This window comes from Aquila chrysaetos, chromosome 10 (assembly GCF_900496995.4).
Source record: "Aquila chrysaetos chrysaetos chromosome 10, bAquChr1.4, whole genome shotgun sequence".
NCBI classification, from domain to species: Eukaryota; Metazoa; Chordata; class Aves; order Accipitriformes; family Accipitridae; genus Aquila; species Aquila chrysaetos.
Genome location: NC_044013.1, coordinates 38,115,641 through 38,136,333, shown reverse-complemented (window position 1 = coordinate 38,136,333; position 20,693 = coordinate 38,115,641). Strand labels below are relative to the sequence as shown.

General features: G+C 49.3%; 2 protein-coding genes across 8 annotated transcripts in view; both read left to right on the top strand.

Moving 5' to 3' along the window:
• Window positions 1–17,276, top strand: part of PHF12 (PHD finger protein 12) — a 33,242-nt gene extending 15,966 nt beyond the window's left edge. For 2 of the 6 annotated variants that reach the window (XM_030029506.2, XM_030029507.2), the window contains exons 4-15: window positions 1,238–1,625; window positions 2,195–2,315; window positions 3,449–3,581; window positions 4,281–4,445; window positions 5,098–5,259; window positions 6,352–7,168; window positions 9,264–9,386; window positions 10,744–10,887; window positions 12,933–13,031; window positions 13,584–13,666; window positions 15,373–15,511; window positions 16,122–17,276. In XM_030029506.2, the coding sequence (XP_029885366.1) occupies window positions 1,238–1,625; window positions 2,195–2,315; window positions 3,449–3,581; window positions 4,281–4,445; window positions 5,098–5,259; window positions 6,352–7,168; window positions 9,264–9,386; window positions 10,744–10,887; window positions 12,933–13,031; window positions 13,584–13,666; window positions 15,373–15,511; window positions 16,122–16,456 (2,709 nt within the window). In that variant the 3' untranslated portion in view covers window positions 16,457–17,276. Of the gene's footprint in view, window positions 1–232; window positions 455–1,237; window positions 1,626–2,194; window positions 2,316–3,448; window positions 3,582–4,280; window positions 4,446–5,097; window positions 5,260–6,351; window positions 7,169–9,263; window positions 9,387–10,743; window positions 10,888–11,897; window positions 12,101–12,932; window positions 13,032–13,583; window positions 13,667–15,372; window positions 15,512–16,121 lie in introns of those variants that run through there. The other 4 variants (XM_030029509.2, XM_030029508.2, XM_030029510.2 and 1 more) reach the window with 4 other exon arrangements.
• A 688-nt stretch (window positions 17,277–17,964) lies between these two features.
• DHRS13 (dehydrogenase/reductase 13) lies at window positions 17,965–20,663 on the top strand. 2 transcript variants are annotated; one of them, XM_030029512.2, is made up of 5 exons: window positions 17,965–18,137; window positions 18,248–18,366; window positions 19,011–19,134; window positions 19,213–19,524; window positions 20,114–20,663. In XM_030029512.2, exons 1-5 carry the CDS (start codon window positions 18,011–18,013, stop codon window positions 20,389–20,391), a joined length of 960 nt encoding a protein of 319 aa, XP_029885372.1. In that variant the 5' UTR covers window positions 17,965–18,010; the 3' UTR covers window positions 20,392–20,663. The 2 variants fall into 2 exon arrangements, with proteins under 2 accessions (XP_029885372.1, XP_029885371.1); XM_030029511.2 differs by having other exon boundaries at window positions 20,187–20,662.
• Window positions 20,664–20,693: the final 30 nt, after the last annotated feature.

Genomic DNA, 20,693 nt, shown 5'->3' with positions numbered 1-20,693 from the left:
CTTGAGGAGGTGAGCTGTCTACAGGTGAAACAGGAGTCAGGTTAATGCAGCTTTGGCATCAGGGCTGTGATTCTGGTTAATCTCTGTTTTTTAGAAGTGTGGCTTCACAGCAGTTGCACATCAGCAGAGGGTGATGTTATGATTTCCTGGGCTGTTGAACAGGATGGGGAGGAGGTGATTGGGCAAGATTGTGGCTTGTCTTTGTTTTTTTTCCTTGATGCTCTTTCTCCAGGAAGCTATCTTGCACAATGTAAACATCTTACTGCTGTGACTACGTAAGACTGCGTAGCAGAGGGTTTAGAAACTGCACCAAACTATCTAGCAACTGTTCCCTTGAAGTGACGCCCAAAACAGATTGGAAGAAAACTGTGTACTCAGCCTTTATTTTCTGAAGCAATTGCCTTGTCATGTTTCCAGGGTACTGTTCAGCCATCTGCCAACAGTAAAAATGAAGGTTGCCAATTTAAAAAATAATAATAAAATAAAAAAACAGAGAGAGAGAAAAAATGAAAAAAATCCCCAACTTTTCTGTATTAAAAATTGCCTGATAACACTCTGTTCCTTTTACAGACCATTTTAGTGATCAAGTAGTTTGGTTCATTCATATTGGTGATGCTGTCAGGCACTGGAGCAGTGCACAGGTGCCTATACTAAGCCATGTAGCATCCCCTCCTGTTACAAAATGGATCTCGCGGTGATTGCAAAGTATTGTTTTCCTCTGCTGCGGTTCTCCCTGCCCACCTTGTTCAAGATTCCTGTCATCAAGAGATAGGAGAGCGTTGTTTGTATGTTGTGCTTGTATTCTCAAGCTGACCTTCTTGTTCCATAGTGGGTTTGGATGCACTGCCAGGGTTAATAGACTGCATCGACAATGAACAGTCTACTGTGGAGTTTCTCAGTGTTGGCTAGCAAAGTAAACAGAGTTGTATGATTCATCAGGTATTTAGGACTAGATGCTGTGAAACGTTGTCCTGATCTGGACTGAAATACGGCTATCCTGAAAGGAGAGAGACATGCTAATTTCCTTCCCCATGCTTGGTTCCCTTCAGGTGTTGTCATCTGTATGTTAGCTGCAATCAAATTGGTTTTGCTAGGTCAAGGCTTTAATGACTTTACAGGGGAAGTTGTAGTGGCTCAAGCCTTTTCAGATGCTGTTTGTCTTCGATTGCATATTTGTCAAGGTTGATGTGCTTTGTTTGTGGCCTCCATGATAAGCCTGCCTATTCATGTCGTGCAGAAGCGAGAACAGAAGAAAGAGCTGGGGCAGGTAAATGGATTGGTGGACAAATCTGGGAAAAGGACCACCTCCCCCACCAGTGACGCAGACCTGTTGGACAGGTCTAGCAGCAGCATCAGGGCTAATGCGCATGCCAGGATCTTGGAAAGGAGAGCAAGCCGGCCTGGCACTCCCACATCCAATGCCAGCACCGAGACCCCCAACTCAGAGCAGAATGATGTCGATGAGGACATAATTGACGTGGATGATGACTCTGCCATTGCAGAAATGGACTGTGGGCAGCCCCAGCTGAAGCGACCCTTTGAGCTTCTTATTGCTGCTGCCATGGAAAGGAACCCAACGCAGTTCCAGTTGCCGAATGAACTGACCTGCACCACAGCACTTCCAGGTGAGCAATGGCTTGTCTAGTGTTGCTGAAGATGTCTGCCGTTGCATCCTGCTGCCATCTTGCCTCTTTTCCCTCTTGACTCCTTGGTAGCTGTGGCTCCAGTGATGCTCACTGGTGAAAGCAGAGGGTACAGAAGTACCCCTGGTCGTCCTCCAGCTGTCCAACAGCAGGTGGCCTTTCAGATGTGAGCTGTGGGGACACTGCTACTACAAACTACACCTCCATCAGCACTTGATAGATGCTTGCTGTTGTCACCTTAGTCTAGGTCATCAGTTTGAAGAAAAGAATTCCAATTGTCAAAATACTTGATTTTGATTTATGATATGATAATCTAGTAACAAAGTAATGACTTAATGTATAGGATGTAACTGAAATTATTAAGTGTAAAATATGCCTGTCTTTAAAGCCAACCTCTGTCACTTAAAGCTAGATTTAGTGGTTGATAAAGGTTCCTTAAGCAGCTCTCTTTGCCTTTTCTGTTTGCCTCTGCCTGAGATGATTATGTGTATCTACCAGAAAGCAAACTCTGCTATGTGGGTAACCCAAAGCCTTTTAAAATTTGCTTTCAGGTACTAGTAAGAGGAGGAGAAAGGAAGAAACCACAGGAAAGAATGTGAAGAAAGCACAACACGAGTTAGACCACAATGGTTTGGTTCCCTTGCCGGTGAAAGTCTGCTTCACATGCAACAGGTACTTGACTTCCAGGGAAGCTCTTCAGTGTCGCTGCACCCTTCACAGGAGCAAAGTTCTTGCTGAAAAAAGTAGATGACCTTTTTCCTTTCCCATTCTCCTTCATTGACTTGCTTACAATCCTCTAAACAAATGGGGGAATAATCATCTTTGCTAAATAACAGATGTTTAACCATGGCAAGTGTAGGTGTGGCTTTTGCAGCCTTGCATGGCTGTAAAGGGTTTTAAAATGTAGCCTGAAGAGAGTGAGGCATCTTGTCCTCAGTATTTTTCTACTAAAAAAATTCTAAAGTGATGGTGGTTTAGAAAATGGAGATATTTGTTTATGGTTTGTGAAGGAAGTATGCGAGGAGGTGACCTTTAGGTAATAGAAATCTACTGAGAGAGATATAAGCCCAAGACAAATAGCAATATTGTGCTGAAATAGTAAATCTGAAAACCAGTAAAAAATACTGCTGTTTTTTATAACTGCATAAAAAAATGCACAGATAAATCCCAATTCAAAATGTCAGTGAAAACGAAAAACTTTATTTCACGAACCCAGTCAGAGTGAGTTTCTGGAGGTGGGCTGGAGACTCAGGTGGGCTTTTGTGGAGAACAGCTGATGACTTTGTTGTAGAGTGAAGACGTCTTTAAAGCCTGGGGAATCAGATGTAGGTAGCTTTCTGGAGTTTGAGACTTGTTCTGAGAACATCTTGTTGAAGTAAATGTCCCAACTTCACACATGATTCATCGGAGGAAAATTGTAATAACCTAAATTTGAGATTCCCTTCTGATTTTTGAATTTTGCTCTAAATGAAGCCACTCGGAACTAACGCACAAGGTCAACTTGAAAAGTTCCTTATGTGAGTCTGACAGGTGCTTACAGCTTTCCAGAACGGCATCTCCTCCTGCCAGAGGACCTCTTCTGCACCAAGAAACCCTCATGTGCCTGGGCAAGTCCTTTTGCCTTGAGCGGGTCTTGCAGAAGGTCCATATAGATCAAGTTACAAATCGGAAGCCTAGTTTTGGATGCAAGTAACATAGTGCAGGGGAATTGGTGGGGAAAGATAAGCTAAAGTGGTTAGCTGAGCTTGCCTGCGTGTTCAGTGTATATTCTGTATGGAAAATAAGATATGGTGCTCTCTTTGCAGGAGTTGCAGAGTGGCACCTCTAATTCAGTGTGATTATTGCCCACTCCTGTTCCACATGGATTGTCTGGAGCCACCGCTTACTGCCATGCCTCTGGGTAGATGGATGTGCCCAAATCACATAGAACATGTGGTGGTAAGCAGGACTATGATTGCAGTATGGTAACCGGATGCTGGAGTGGAACCTGGCAGGTCCATTAAAGGACAAAGTACAACAAATGTAAAACAGCTTCTGAGCTCTTATTGCTCCCTGTAACGCTTGTAAAGCTCCTGCTGCAAGCAACGCACTCTCCAAAGGAATATGCTGCTGCTATCTGCAATAAAATATAAAGATGGGGGAACTCCTTCCTGTAACTGAAGCTGACAGCTCAAATTGTGGCTTACTGACAGCTTGTCTAGTTTTCGGACTGGACTCCTTAAGATCTAGATGAGCTTCCAGAACTGTGATACAAAGCAGCACAGTGCTACAAATAGGGGAAGTAATTCTTTGCATGCTTAACCCAAAAAACTTTCATTCCAAGAGGGAGTTTTCATTTGTGGAAAAGCAGTGTACTTGAGACTTAAATACTCAGGAAACAGGGGGCTGAAACAAAGGGCTTGTGCCCAGACAAACTGCTTCTGAGAGCATTGATGCTGCTTAGTAGGCCTCTAAATGCTTTTGTATTCATCTCCAGCAATGTGCCCTTTAACAGAAGTGGTTAGTGCTGCAGGAAACGAATAGTCTAAAGCTGAGCTGATGCTGTACTGCCAGTGCTACGAGGCGTTATGAAAGTCTTAGGGTACATTAGAGTGACCCGCAGATCCCTAACTCCTGTGGCATTATCTGATCACCCAGCTGAACCAGAAGAACTTGACCCTGAGTAATCGGTGCCGAGTATTTGACCGGTTCCAGGACACCATATCTCAGCACGTTGTCAAAGTGGATTTCTTAAACCGAATCCATAAGAAACATCCTCCGAATCGCAGAGTTCTTCAATCAGTAAAGAGAAAAGGTTTGAAGGTATGTGTAAACAAGTAGGTGTTGGTGAAACTCCCTGTATATGTATTCTAGTTTGGAAGGGAAACCAGCATGTCCCGTAGGGATAGCCTTTTGGGGCAGGAGGAAGAGGGTGGGGTCTGAATGAATGTGTTGGTGAGAGGTCTGGAAGTCAGCAGTTACTTTTCACTACATGTAGGATTTAAGAAGCTTTTTTCCTGCCAACCATAAGGCTCAGCTATTACAAGTAAGCCTTTAAATCTGGCACAAGCATAGAAAGTACAACACAAAACCTCTTGAAGGTGGCCCTGCATTCAGAATTGGGGCTGCTGCATGTTCTGTGTTAAAACCCAAAGAGTATTTGCTGCCGGAATGACTGAAAAATGCCATACAGGTTTCCCTTCTTACTTGGCCTTTTTTGCATGACTTCTTTCATGCTGTAGCCACCACATTGTGCTGAAGTCATGCCTGACCTAAGGGAATAAAACCTATTAATTTCAGCCTAGCTGCATCAATTTAAAGCACTTGGTCCTTGAAACTTCTAATGTATTGTCTGCAGGGTTCCTTTGGGTCAGAAAGCAGCAAACACGAAGCGTAGTGCTGGTTAGGCACTTTGTTTAACTAGTCATTCTTGAGTAATTGTTCTCATGTGTGATCTTCTTTCTCTACAATGTAGGTTCCTGATGCTATAAAGTCCCAATATCGGCTTCCACCCCCGTTACTTGCGCCTGCAGCAATTAGAGATGGCGAGCTGATCTGTAACGGGATCCCTGAGGAACCCTTGCAGAAGCACCTTTTGAACACTGAGCACTTAGCCAGCCAGACAGAACAACAGGAGGTAAATGAAGTCAAATGCTTGGACTCTATGTCTGTAGTTGCTTTGGTACAAAAATCTCTTCCATTTCAGTCATGATCAGAGCAGTTGTCTAGGAAACCAGTCTCAAAATCATGTCTGAAGGTGATAGCTTGTCTTGTCTCTGACACCCTTGCCCATTAAAACTTCATTCTGGCTTTCCAGGTGAAATGTAAAACTCCTCATTTGATACTTCAGGGAAGTGGTGAAATAGGCTTCTGGCCTTAAGAGTGGAGTGGAGGGCTTTCTGTCTAGATGTCATTTTTATTTCCTGGCAGAGGGGAAATACTTTCCACTTTGATTATGTAATGCTGCTCTCTGACACGTTTATTTGTATGGTAACGTCACATTTCTGGGCTGCTTTTTATTGCTGATAGAATTGGACTTTTAAATCAAGGTCAAACGAATGTTTAAATCTTGTATGAAACTTCTCGCCAGATTGCACAACGCAAAGGCATGTTGCTTTGCAATCAGTGGTGTAGTCAAGTCCTTCTGTTAGGCGGGGTTCTTCTATGTGGCAGGTGCACATTCACCATGGAGCTTAAAACTTTGAATAAATCTTTTGGTCTTCCTCTACCTTGTGTAAAGGGAAAGGTGCTCTTCACCCCAGCTTTGGCAGGTGACTCCCTATAGCGTGAGGTAGATCAGCATTTCTTTCCAGCATGCTACACAGTAAGTTGGAGGATTGTGTTTGGATAGAAGCCCATAGTAGTGAAAGATGTGTTTGTAACTAGCTGAAGAGTTGCAACGCTTAACAGGTGAAGAGAGGGAAGAGTTTGGGGGTGAGGAAGTGCATCTTCTGCCTTCTCCCTCCTTTAATCTCAGCTCCTCTCCGTACTATCCCCAGCACGGAGATAAACAGCACGTAATTCTGGTTGTGCTTTTGTACATCTGGACAAAATTTTCTCCTGATCTAGATGAGCATCAGAGCAGATGCTGTAGTTTCAGGCTGCATCAGAGCAGTCAGCAGCACAGTGAGGCAGCTGAATTTCTTCGAGCTGGGTGAACAATGGAGTAACTGTTGAGGTTTGGAGCCCAGGTCTGTGGAGCTAACCTGGACTTTTTTTTTCCTCCCAGTGGCTCTGTAGTGTTGTTGCGCTCCAGTGCAGCATATTGAAACATTTATCTGCTAAGCAGATGACTTTGCTTTGGGACTCTGAACAAACAGAGAAGGCTGATATTAAGCCTGTTATTGTGGCAGACGGCTCACTCACCAACCCTTACCAGGCAGCTGACAAGGCACCCACACCTTCCCTCTATTCCATGTCATCCTGCACCTCAGGGATTACCACCCAGAATTCCTTGAGCTCCTCGCAATCCCAGCAGACTTTGTCACAGGAAGATGTCAACTGCAGCTCTTGTATAGATAAATCCAAGAAGGTGTCTTCTTGCGGGACTTCGAATGGGCCGACAGCCTCTGACATTAAAGTAAATGGTCCTCATTTCTATGGCGTTTCATCTGAATCTTCAGCACAGTTGACTGACTCCCAGAGGCTAATCGGATCTGGTAACACAATACCTGTTTTGTCTCATCGGCAAACGTGGCCTCGGCCCCTCACGCCCCCAGCGACTTGCGGACTTCTGAATCACACCATTGGAACCATTGTCAAAACAGAGAACGTAGCAGGACCCGTTTCTTGTGCACAAAGGGGTTCTGTGCCGGTCACAAGTATGCCTACGTCCATATCGAGCTCCTGTGCCAGCCTGGAGACCACCAGCACTTTGCAAAAGAAGAATGTGCAGACACAGATAGGACCGCCGCTGACGGCAGACCTGCGATCTATGGGCTCCCCTCTGACTGCCACGAGGGCTCTCACCCCTCCGCAGGCTGCTGGAGATGGGATCTCTGCTGTTGGGTCCACAAACAGATTCTGTTCACCAGCACCACCTTCAGGTACGTGCCAAACAGCTGATCTCAGCCCCCAGGGCTAAGAGAGTGTTCAGGCTAAATGTTATTCTGAACCTCAAGGGTTTAGCAGTATGCCCTCATCTAACTGGGAACTGGGCTTTCTGTGGAGAGCTGCGAGAAGTTTCTCAAGTCTCCTCTGTCTTAGGTCCCTCCATGGGAGCCACAGGATGTATTTTTGCTGGCTGCGTATACCTGAGAGGGGGAACTGTGTCCTGAGAAGCAGGATAATAGATCAGTTTAATTCTGGAAAGCAACAGTGGTTTTAAATCAGTTGGCTGCTGTCTCGCTGTTTCAACAACTGGCCACTCCAGTGCTGCTTTAAAACTACCGATTTGTTTTAAAGCACTAGTTTGATTGCAAGGTAGTCCTTCTCACAAGAGCAGCTGTCTGGCATCTGATCCTATGATCTCTGTACGCGGTAACAGTTCTGGCGGTGGTTGTGTCCCCTAGTACAGACGTGTTTGAAGTCTTCAGCTGCACAGCCTTGATGTTAGAGAAATGCGGACTTGGGAACCTGTAGTCTGTTTAGTATCTGCTGGTCTGTTAATACGGGGTAGTTATGGACTTGGATATACCATCTCTGTCCTGAGTTGTACCCAAAAAACTTGCTGTTAAAGTGTATATACCCATTCTTCAGTATAAAAATATCAAGTCAAAGTTGTTGATAGATGTTGAAGTCAGAGTAACTGCCCATAATTCAAATTCTGCTAGAATAAGCTTTCACTTAAAGCATTCTTCTTCTCTTCCCTTCCCCCACACCAGCTCAACACTCAAAACTAGTAAACCCTTTGTGCAGGTTGGGTTGAAGCAGTTGCTGAAAAGCACGCAACGAGCTGTCTGTCACTTCTCTTGCATTTCCTAGCTGCTCTGTGGCAGGCTTGTGTAGAGTGGCTCAGATCTGGTGATTGCAAGCAACAGAGGCAACATCTTTTTATTGTTCTTGTTAAAATTCCTTAATGAATAACTTCTGAGCTTTACCTCGTGTTTGGAAGCACTCCTCGGAGTACTTGGCCTCCTTGCTTATTGCTGAACAAACTTGGTTACTCCAAGGCTGCTAGTTTGACCATGCCCTGCTTAGAAATGCAAGGCTGGGAGAAGTTTTGGTAGCGGAAATGAGACCATACTATAGAAAACTTCTTGCTTGTGGTTTGAAGAGCACTACAAACTCTACATAATTTTGCAGTTACTTAAGATGTTAAATATTTGCTTTTGGTGCAAAGCTTGCATTCTACAAAATGCATATTAAAGCATCGTTTTGGTGCAGTGTCTCTTGGGAAAGGTGTAAATATTTAGATGTTCCATCTAACATGATACTTGTATATATTTATACCAAATCTTAAATTACAGTGTGCAAATTCTCTTGCCAAGTACAAAAATACACACCATTCATGTCCTTTTTATTGCCACAAATTTCAGGCATATAGTAGTTCTACTTTTAAGCAAACCAACTCAAGAAGATCTGGTATCAACAATGCATTAAAGGGATTTTGTTTCCTGGCATTTGCCATTGCCTCTTTCAGCTTGCATGGTCACTGCCAAAGCAGTAGGATTTTATTTTGTAAATAATAAAATCTGCTTATGACTGTCACATTCTTACTGGGCAGTGAAGTACACCCCAGACTTTATAATCGTGCAGAAATAAAAATGTGGCAATTGTACTTTTTATGCATGTTCAGACCTAGACAAGCTGCTTCGCAAATGTCTCTAGGTTTAGCAAGCTCTTCAAGCTCCTGGGGACTTAGTGCTCATCTTTCCAGTCTGTGTAGGACATCGCTTACAGCCCGTCATTGCTGCTGCTTTGAACAGGGAGTAGGAGCTTAAATGTATAGGTCCAGAATTCCTCCAACAACTGGAGGTGAGAGGCAGAAGCCGGCAGTTGGCTCTGTGTTGAAAGCACACACTAGTCCTTCTGTGTGGAGAAGAAAGCTAATGGCCTCCAGTTCAGGCCTTCTTCGAAGCATGACTATGAGCAAAATTAATCATTCTGAGCAGCTTGGAAGCGAAGTGCAGCCTGAGGGCTGGGTGCATGTCTCACAAACATCACAGTGACATATCTTCTCTGCACCATCTTTCTCTGTAGATGGTAAGGTCAGTCCCAGCACCTTATCCATAGGAAGCGCTTTAACTCTACCCTCATCACTCACTTCAAACTCTGCAGCTATGTTGGACCTCACCAGTTCCCTGAAAGCATTTATGGATGGCGGTGAGTATTTAGTTCATTATCAGTCTCTACTAGCCCTGTGTGTTTTGCTTCCCTAAAGCATTCTGTCTCTGCTTAAGGAAAAGTTCCAGAGATAAAGAAGGGTTGCAGTCAGGTGAGGGCAGGGCTGGGTATACATTACCTTAAATATGTCACATGCTTCCCTACTTGTAATGTTGCCAAGGCAGCAAGGCCAATGAAGTGTTTCTGCCTGAAGCTTTTCTGGGGAACGATCATGGGCTGCTTTCCAGGTGGAATTCGCATGCACAGACCTGCAGCCCTGCCATGTTGTGGTGCTAGCTGCAATCCAGAGCTGCTCCCGACGGGCGTAAAGTCCAGCAACAATAGATCTTGTAGTCGAGCAGTCACCTGAGTGGTGATGCTCTAATGAATTAGTTAATTTTCTGATTTATTTCTGCTTCTGTCAGTCTTCTCCTAGACAGGCCCATTTTTTATTTTCCTTTTGTTGCGCTTGGCAAGAAATGCCAGACCTTAGTGGAGTGACTTCAGGAGGAGGAGATTGCTGAACAGCAGTCATCAGTAGCATAGCAAGGCTGTCGCCAGAGATGACTTCTACATCTGAAGAACAGCCTTTCTGGTGTTGCCTATGTGACCCTCTTTTCTTGGGTGAAGCCCGACTGCTCAGCCTTCCCAGGCTACCTCTCTGCTATTGGGGAAAGGCCGTTACAGCTCTGCTGCTTCTGCTTGCCCTTTTAAATGTTGTTGATGTGGAGAAAGCTCTTGGAAGAAGAGGTTAGCCAGCCTGCTTGCTGCCAGAAAGCAGACCTCTGTAGGGCTTTACAAATACAAACACTTAAAAGCTATCAGCAACAGATCTGCTTTAAAGCTCGTTAATAATATTGTCTGAATTGCCCTGCTTGGTTTAATTGACCCTGCTACGAAAGCGTGTGACTCAAGAATGAGCCTCTAGCAGCTTCAAAGGTGGTTACAGCTTTCCTCTGTAATGTAGGGTTAGACTTTCTAACTAGATAATGGAGCTTCACAAGAAGGACCCAACCTGCTGCCCAAAGGGGCGTGATGTCCACCTCTGCAGACCTGTTGATTCTGAGCCAAACCAGCAGATTTTCAACTTTAATCAGTCCTTGTTCCTCTAAACTTCTGCTTGCTGCCTCAGTTGTAGCTCTCTGGCCATCGCTGGCACTCTCCTCGCATGCTGCTCACGGGAGATGATATGAAGTAATAGATCACCTATATGTAAGGTTCTTGATACTGCAAAATTTGTCAAGTCTTTGCTGTTGAAGCAAATGGCAAGTTTGAAAGTGGGACAGTTAAATCCACTGCAGCTCAGATTGCACCCTTTCCATGAATAACTTACTAATTGCTTTTTGTTTATTAACAGAGATTGAGATAAATATGCTGGATGAGCAGCTGATCAAGTTTCTGGCCTTGCAGAGAATACATCAGCTCTTTCCTTCCAAAGCTCAGTCTCTAGCGAGCAGTGTCAGTTCCCATCAGCAATCTCCTGTGGGAAACCACATTGAAGGTAAGAGCAGCCCTAGAATAGTTGGTTTGTGTTGAGCCGTAGCTTTTTGGCACTCCCTTGCCTGTTCATTGAAGGAGATTTCCCTCTTCTTCTGGTATCTGTCTGATGCTGCCTGTCATGTTTCTTTCCTCTGATCCCCCCACTCTGGATACCCACTGGCCAGAAACTCCTTCAGGTCCCTCTACTTAATTATTTACAAATTATGGCAATGAAAACACCTTCAGTAACTTCTGATTTTCTGCTGGAAATCTTTAGTGAAGTTGTGTTTTATTCATCTTAGAATTAGCAAGAGATGGGAAGGTTCAGCTGCTTTTGTTTTTTCCCCTCCCCTTTGAGATGGGCAAGAGAAGTATGTGAATTCCTGCTCTCTCTTTCTGGAGAAGTTGCTTGTGACACAAGCGAATGAACAGGAGGAACTGGAGCACAGAATATAAGTGTGACGTTGTCATTGCCTGTTCAGAATAATGTCACTGTCAAGCTGAAACACTAAATGCAACTAATGCAAATAATGAAAAACAACTTGCACTTCTTTTGGAAATCTCCAGATTCCTGAGTTCAGCATGGGCCTTGTTTATGGTCACTGGTATTGGCATGCTAACACCTAAAGCTTCAGGGGGAGCGTGGCTTCATGTTCCTCCGCATGCAGCCAGGCCATTTAATCTGCTTTCAAGCACTAGCTGGACAGCCTTGTTGTGGGAGCAGTTGTCTGCTCCTCCTTCGCTAAGCCTGGGGGTAAATATCTAAGATAAGATCTTTGGAAGTCTGCTAGCTGTCAGTAACCTTCTTCTGCAACTCCATGCTTGCCTGCTTGCTTGCTGCTGTAGCATCACAGCATTCTCTAAATGCTTTGTCAGTCTTCTTTTGAACACTGCTGTAGGACACAGCACCAGGCTGTGACATGAGCTGCGTTCCTGTGCTGCTCGTAACAGACGAGTTCTGGAAATTCTTCAGCAGTCTGCCTTTCAAAAGGCAGATTGATGCTGTTTTAACCCATCACCCTTTTTGGGCAGGAATGATGCATCCAGCTGACTGTTTAGCATTGCTGATGAAATATTAGATCCAAAGCCTTTAGTGAGCCCCGTTGAGCGAGCAGAGCCAAACAGCTGAAAGGACTTGTGCCGGGCAGCTGGGCAGAGGTGGGAACCTGCACGTTTCAGCTGCGTTGAGTGCTGCACGTCCAGTGATGCCACTCAGTGTGGCCAATGTTCTTGATGTAGGTGACTCTGCAAACAGTCTCCCGTAATCCTCATGTTCTGTTCTTTGATTTCACACTCCTGCTGTAAAACTGTCATGCAGATGTGGTACCAGGAGGGGCCTAAACTCTGCATTTAAGCAGCTTATTTTCAAAAGACAGCTGCAGAAATCCTAGCTAGGCCTGTGTGGTCCAGAGTTTGATACCTGTTCCACAGGAGATGGTTTTCTGTCCAGTTAATGTGGGCACATGAGAATGTGTGATTTGGACTTGGCTGCCAGGGAACTGCTCTGGAGGCTCAGCCCTGGCGTAGCCATTGTCCAGTGTGCCGTAGGGACCAACCTGAGGGTAAAGGAGTCCACTTGGTAAATCATCCTGTCCTGGGAGCTGGGTTGGTCCCTGGACAAGCCCTGTTCCACCAGTTCGGTTTTCCTGCAGCTTCACTAGAAGTGAAATTGCAGTTGTTACGTTGGTAACATTCACCAGCACCAATTTTTTTTAAGTGGCACTTTGACAGCAAGACTCAGCTCTTTGATTACCCAAAGTGGAAGAGATTAAGAAAGAAGCTAGTGGTAGGAGGCTTGTGTTTTCCTCAGTGTGGCTCCATTGTGCACACTCAGTATTAAAACTCCCCCAATTGCATGGCTTGTGTGGGTTACTGGAGAGAGCAATTTTCTCTGATGACTGTTTAATGCACAAACATTCCTAGAGGGTTGGGAATTGGAGTTGAGGCCAAAGCTGACTGCATCCTCCCTAGGATCTGTGCTTTCTGGAGGGTAGCGCTGTGGGCACTGGGGTCAAGCAGCCTTCGTAGCTGATAACATTGTTCAAGTAATTTCTTTTTATCTTGCAGCGCAAAGAAAGGAAGTACAAGCCCGGGCAGTGTTCTATCCTCTAATGGGCTTAGGGGGTGCAGTCAATATGTGCTATCGAACCCTCTACATTGGGACAGGTGAGTAGCTTTTTCTGCCCTGACCTTTCAGAATCAGGGTGGTTCTCCCTGGCCCTCCCTAAGTGTTTGCCAAGTGGGTATGGAAGAAAACAGACGCATTGTGGCCACTTGTACTGGGATTCTTCGCTACCAAGAAATGTGGAAATTCCCTGTCAGCTTGAATCTTTGTGGGGTTGTACCTTTGTAACGTGGCTGGTATCAAAATTAGCGGAATGGCTGTCCTGTAGATTTAATGCCTTACTGAGGGAGAGAAGAGTTACAGTTTGCTTGCAGGTTTCATTTCTTTCTGCCAGATTCTTCTGGTGCTCCGGATAGACCCAGTAACTGTGAAATGCTCTTCAACCTTCATGGAGCTGCTACCCTTCCCTTCCCCCACTGAAACTTTGTTCAGTGGCTTATCGCAGCATTATTCATGCAGTCCTGGGAGCTTGAACAAAGGCAGTTGCTCCCCTGTTGTTTTGCTAATTGAAGTTTAATTCTGTCTGTTGTTCTCTGCTGCCTGACAGTTTTTTCTGAAATGAACTGAGCCTGTTTTGTCCTCCCCATTGACAGGAGCTGATATGGATGTGTGCCTTACAAGCTATGGTCACTGTAACTATGTGTCTGGCAAACATGCCTGCATATTCTATGATGAGGTGAGTGCCTGAGTGTTTTGGGGTTGGGGGGGGGTGGTTTTTGGTTTTGGGGTTTTTTTTTATTTATTTTTTATTATTTGGCATGCATGGCAGTGGGAGCTGGAGATGCAGGCAGCAGGTTGTCTTTGTGTGGTGCTCCTTTGTGGACTACAAAGTAAGAGCCAGGGCTGTGAATGGTTTCACTCCAGTGAAGGCTGCGTCAGCGTTTTCTGTCAAACCCTTTTCTGAAGCACAGAGCTCTGCCAGCATGATTTCTCTGAGCTAACTGCTTGTGGACAAAGACTGACCACAAGTAAGCACTGTCACTGCTGGTGTCTGGGGAAAGAAAAAGTCATAGAAACGGTTTGATACTTTTTGATCCAGCTACGTTGTTAATAAAAGCTAAACTTTACATGTCGACATCGAACCTCAGCTGGAACAAAACAGGGAACTGCTCTGAGTCTCTTGCTTTCAGGTGTGATGGTGGTGCAAAGTGTTCGTGCCATCTGCAGTACTCTGTATAAATTATTTATGTAGCTAAAATTTCAGTTAAGCTCTCAGCATAAACACAGGTCTACAGTTGCTCCTTAACTACAGTCCAGAGATTAGTTTGTTCTTGAAGTAAATAGACTGGCAGATCTGCCCATAAAAGCACTGCTGGGGATATCTCTTAGCATGGAAACAGTCTTTGAAGCAAGATAGTCTTTTATATCACCATTTGTCAACCAGCTATTGAGCAGGATCCAGGATTAACCCATAGCCAGCTTTAGCCATTCCTCCAGTGCACTACAAGCTACAGAACACACTCAGTAATGGGACCCAGACCTTAAATCTGTGTTGAAGCATCTCCTCACAGTGGTCAATGCTAAATCAGGCTCTAGGCACTGAACTTCTTCCATACTCCAGCAGGCCTCCTATGGCTGTGGTCACTCTAGAGGGAGAATTCCGCCTCCTTAGCTCTGTCTGCTGTTTCTGCTTCTGGCCATGGGCAGCTGAGGCTTGGCCTTGGTCTCTGCAGTCTAGCAGGTTACTTGAAAACTTACTCCCCTGTGCATGGGGAATTTTTGTAACTTGATTAATGCTCTGTAGTCCCTGGGGGACCAGGTCTTCAGCCCTCAGATGATTCCTGTGAGCTAACCTGAAATCTCCTTCACTCTGTCAACATCCTCTGCAAAGCACAGTTGAGTATGACGCTGCTTGTGTAATGCTTTGTGTCATGGTAATGTCTCTTGGCATTTCAGCGTCTGCAAAAGGCCTGTAAATCCCAGACTGTCTCTTACCTTGTGGCTGCTGCAGCGCGCTGGCATCCCTCTCGCCATCTTATGTCTGCTTTCCAAAGCACACCTCTTCCCTGCTAGGCGCAGGTCTTGGGCCAAGTTTGCATCTAGTGTGCCTGTTAAAATGGTGTGCTCGCTTTGTGAGAATCAGCTTGAATCCCTGTTTCCAAAAGATCTGTCGGTCCAAGTGCAGTAGGTAAAACCCGCTTCTTTTCAAAGCTGCTTTCGCCCTCCTTTCCTGCTGGGAAGCAGCTCTTGCTGGGGAAAGCCAGCTCTTCTGTGAGCATGAGCCATGTGCAAGGGTCGAGGGTTGGGTTGGTGGTCTCTGAAGCTGGAGGATATTTAACTGCTCTTATTTAACTATCGACAGTGGAGTGCTCCAGAGAGATATACGGGCAGAAGCCCTTCTGATGTGATGTCTTGATTCCCTCCTCTTCCCTTTTTTTTCAGAATACGAAACATTACGAGCTGTTGAACTACAGTGAGCATGGGACGACCGTGGACAACGTTCTGTATTCGTGTGACTTCTCGGAGAAGATGACACCCACTCCTCCCAGCAGTATTGTTGCCAAAGTGCAGAGTGTGATAAGTGAGTGTTGAGACAGCACCAGCCCCACGTAACACCACAGGGGGCTATTAGAGGGGGACAGGAGCTGGTGCAAATTGATTCCTTGTTGGTGCACCCCTTGCAAAAAGGGGAGGCTCTCCACTGGCCTCAGCCTGGGTTACACAAGACCTTCCTCTGCAGGCCTAGGGAGTGCCTCAGCCTGCAGAGTGCTCCGCTGTTAACCCCTAGTAACACCTGCCTCTGGTGCTGGAGTTAACCAAGCTCCAGGTCCCTGCCTGATGTCAGCTCTGGCTGATGAACTCCGGTTCAGAGCTGGACTGAGGAGTTTTCCCATGCATGTCCTCCCTTCCCACGCTGTGAGTAAGCTATCTGGGCTGTGCTACAGGCATCCCATCCCTGCATGGCTTACTCCTGCTCTCCACCTGATTGGTTTCCTTTTTTTTTTTTTTTTTTTTTTTTGTTTGTTTGGCTGCTGATCCTGTTTCCCTTTTATCAGCTGCTCACTGCAGACAACTGAAATGCCTCGTGGCTGGAGGATCTTACCCCCGAGGCGCCCTAGCAGTAGCCCCTGTTGATGAAAACAAGCTGCCGCTGGCCTGCCCGAATCTTACGTGTGTTTTTAATTTTCCAGAACGACATAAAAGCAGAAAACAAGAAGAGGAGCCGCATGAAGAAGCTGCTGTAATGAATTCGCAGGCACAAGGGCAGCATCGGAAACCCTGTAACTGCAAAGCCAGCAGCTCCAGCTTAATAGGGGGCAGCGGGGCTGGCTGGGAGGGGACAGCCCTGCTCCACCACGGCAGTTACATCAAGCTGGGCTGCCTGCAGTTTGTTTTCAGCATTACCGAATTTGCGACCAAACAGCCCAAGGGGGACACTGCCTTAGTACAAGACATGGACTTGGAGGAGAAGCTTTCTCTGAAACCCCACCAGGTGCCCGTGCTGCGGTCCAACTCAGTTCCCTAGGAATTTTAGGAAGAGAGCTTTGGAGTAAAGAAAACGCCCTCAGACTCTTGCAATGCAAAAATGTACAAACCGAGGTGGGATTTTCTGTGTCGGCCCAGAGACTGTTCACACGCCGTTTGCATGAAATGAAGAACGTTTAACTTTTTTTAATTTTTCTTTTTTGCTCAAGTTTTAGGGGCATTTGCACATATATTTGTACTATACATTTCATTTTAAAAGGAAAACTGCAGTGAGAGCAGGACGCGTCAGAGCGAGGGGCGACCGCTGTCTGACTCGAGGACTCTCTCTGACAGATAGTTCCCATGCAGTTGTAAAATAATCAGAAACTTGTTCTATTTTGTGCCAGTGACAATAGTTTTATATTAAAAGAGAAATACAGTTTTCATACAGCAAATCTATACAATATCATTGTTTTATTTAATGTAAAGAAGCGCTCTTCTTCCCACAGTTATTTTTCCCATCCCTCCCTGCTATGGTTGCACTACAAGTAGCTACTGTGTATTATGGGCAGTGAGAAATGAGTTCTTTTCCTGGTGTCCATCCTATTTTTATTTCAAATAAGGAAAAGTGTTGGATTCTGTGTAAATACATCAGTGATGGCATTTTTCAATGTTTTAAAGCTGTGTACAGTGCTACATGTGGTATGACGTTCCTCAAATTGTCTATTGTAGCAGATCGTTTGTCGTAACCTGTCTGTCTCTTTTGTTTATATGCCACCTCCCCGCAGCAGAACAGCTAGTTCCACTGTACATAGTAATTGTAACGTTTTAGACTTTACAGAAACTTTCCTGTATTCTGTATATAAAAAAAAAATACTTCACATTCTGTTTTCTGACTGTCTGTCTTAACTCTTGTCACCACAACCTGGACCTTCCCCAGAGTGTCTGACCGCAGAAGAGGAGCCCCAGCTGCGGGAAGGGGCTGTGCCTGGGCGGAAGCAGCCTGGTGCGTCCTGCGCGGGGATGCGCGACGATGCCGGTGGTCCAGACTGGGGACGGGGAGGTTGTAGAACGGTTTGGGTCGGAAGGGACCTTTGCAGGTCATCTGCAGCGAGCAGGGCCATCTTCAACTTGATCAGGTCCAACCTGACCTTGAGTATTTCCAGGGATGGAGCATCTACCACCTCTCTGGGCAAGCGAGGTGGGGTCTGGCTCTAGGGGTGACAGCGTGCACCCCTCGCCCTCTCCCGTAGGGCATTGTGCTGTGCAGCAGCCGCCTCTCGCTGCTCAGGGTTTGCAGCAGAGGAGGCAGCTTGAGGTCTGCAGGCAGGCGGCCTCGTCCTCTCCCTGTCTCGCCTCCCTCTGCTCCTACCCGGGGCCGCACGAATCCATCTCATCCCGCAGAAAAAGGCCGGGTGTTTTTTGGGTTTTTTTGGCAGACCCCCGCGCTGCGCTCCGTCCCGATAACCCCACGCTTCCCTTGCGAAAGAACCCGCCTCGGCCCCTGCCCTCCGTCCTTCCTCCCGCCCCGGGGGAGGCGGAGGCCGGTTGCCGGGGCGGGGCGGGACACCGAGGCGACGGCGGCGGCCGTAGTACCCGGTAAAACGGCGGCGGGATGGGGTGGACGCTGCTGGGTGCCGGGTTGCTGCTGGCCCTCTACACGCTGCTCCGCCACGGGCTGCGCCGCTCCCCGCCGCTCCGCGCCCGCCCCGAGCTCCGCGGCCGCACCGCCATCGTCACCGGTGAGCGCCGGGAACGAACGGCCCCGGGAAGGAAGGAAGGGAGGGAGGAAGGAAGGAAGGAAAGGCCCGGCCCCGCGCTCACCGTTACGCGCTCTGTTCCCGCTCCGCAGGGGGAAGCAGCGGCATCGGGGCGGCCACGGCGCTGGAGCTGGCCCGCTGCGGGGCCCGCGTCGTCCTGGCCACCCGCAACGCCCCGCGGGGGGAGGCCGCCGCCCGCCGCATCCGCACGGTGAGGGCACGGGCACCGGCACACACACAACCCCCTCTCCTCCCGGGACAGCCCCGTGGGACGTCCCCGGGTACCCTCGGGGGGCAACCTTGGGTGACTCCGGGCGCTCCCGTGGGACATCCCTGGGTATCGTAAGGGCAGCCCCAGGACACCCCCGTGGGCACCCCGAGGAGACCCCCATGGCACACCCCGGGGACAACCCCCAGGAGACCCCTGAGCACACCATGGGACATCCATGAACATCACATGGGCACCCCCAGGGGACAGCCGGGAGACCCACATGGCACACCTCAGGGACACCCCCATGGGACATCCCTGGACATCACATGGGCACCCTCAGGGGACCCCCAGGGGACCCCCGGCAGACCCACATGGCACACTCCAGGGACACCCCCAAGCACCCCGAGACACCAGCACCCTGTACCACAGGGGCTGCGTGGACACCCCCAGCCCCAGCACAGGGCACCCCCCCATCACCACCACCCCCAACCCACTGCAGCTCCCCCCCCCTCACCCTGGGCCACATCCAGTCCCCAGACCATCCCCTCTACCCTCGGCCGGATCCAGCACCCCCAAACCCCAAGGCAGGGTGACCCCCACTCCGGGCCACCCCGGCCCTGTCCCAGCCTGCGCCGTGCCCGCAGGAGACGGGGAACGCGGAGGTGCTCTTCATGCAGCTGGACCTGGCCAGCCTGCGCTCGGTGCGAGCCTTTGCCACCGCCTTCCTGCGCCAGGAACCCCACCTGCACCTCCTCATCAACAATGCCGGTGAGCGCCGGGACCCCCGTCCCCCTTCCCTTGCACCCCCGGATCACCCACCGTGGGTTGCCATCGCCTCCTTTGCAGGAGTGAGCGCCGGGGGCACGACGGAGGATGGTTTCAGCCTCCCCTTCCAGGTGAACCACCTTGGCCATTTCCTACTCACCCAGCTGCTGCTGGAGCGGCTGCAGAGCTGCGCGCCCAGCCGCGTGGTCATCGTCGCCTCCCGCGCCCACTGCGCCGGCCGCCTGCGCCCCGACACCCTGGGCCGGCCGCCCTCCGGGCTGTTGTCAACTTTCCAGGACTACTGCGACAGCAAGCTGGCCAACGTGCTGCACGCCCGCGAGCTGGCCACGCGCTTGCAGGGCACCCAGGTGACGTGCTACGCCGTGCACCCAGGTAGGGACTCGGCTCTGCAACCCGGAGCTGGGGACCGTGGGACGGGGGTGGGCTCAGCGTCAGCATTTGCGTGGGGTGTTCTTTGCACGGGGTGTCCCTTCGTGCAGGGCGGGCTCTGCGTGGTGCGGGCTTTGCACAGGGCTGCCTTTGCACGGTGTGCTTTTTGCACGGTGCAGCCTTTGCACAGAGAATTCCTGCACGTGGAGCATCCCCTCGCGCAGAGCGTCCTCTGCATGGCGTCTCCCTTCGCACGGAGCACGGCGCAACCTTTGCACGGCGTCCCTTTGCGCGATGCCCTTCTCGCGAGCGCGCCCTTTGCACGAAACATCCCTTTGCGTGGGGCGTCCCTTTGCAGGAGCATCCCTTTGCACAGCGTCCCTGTGCACGCTGTGTCCCTTTGCACGAAGCGTCCCTTTGCGCGGCGCACCCTTGCACAGAGCATACTTTTTTGCACGGAGCGCCGCGCACCGTTGAGCCGCGCGCCACCGTTGCGAGGCCAGATTGGGCACGGGCAGCACCCCCGGGGAAGGCCGCGGCAGAGCCGCCCGTGCCAAGGCCACCCCGGCGCGGCCGCTTCCGTTTCTCGCAGCAGAACCGGCTCCCGCGTGGGCCCTTCCCCGCCGGGAGCCGGGATGCGCCACGGCCGCTTCCCCTCGCCCCAGGGTTCGTCAACACGGAGCTCTTCCGCCACACGCCGCTCTGGCTGAAGCCGCTCTTCCTGCCACTGGCCTGGCTCTTCTTCCTCGACGCGGCCGAAGGCGCCCAGACCTCCCTCCACTGCGCCACGCAGGAGGGCCTCGAGCGTTTCAGCGGACGCTACTTCGCCGACTGCCGTCTGCAGGAACCGTGGCCGCAGGCCCGCGATGACCGGCTGGCCCGGGCGCTCTGGGAGGCCAGCGAGAGACTGGTGGGACAGGGGGAGCCCGGGGGGAACCCCTCGCCGGCCCCTGCTGCTGTGGTACAATAAAAGCGACGGTGGCGAAAAGGGAGGGACCCCCGGGTTGGGTGTGAAATGGAGCCCGAGGAGGAGGCAGAGGACGGCCCGCCGGGGTTGGGGGGGGGAACCTGAGTGGGGGGCAGCCGCCATGTTTGTGGGGCTCTCGCGACGCAGCCGCCCCGCCTTGCACACGCACGCACGCGGCGCCCAACATGGCGGCGGCGGCGGCGCG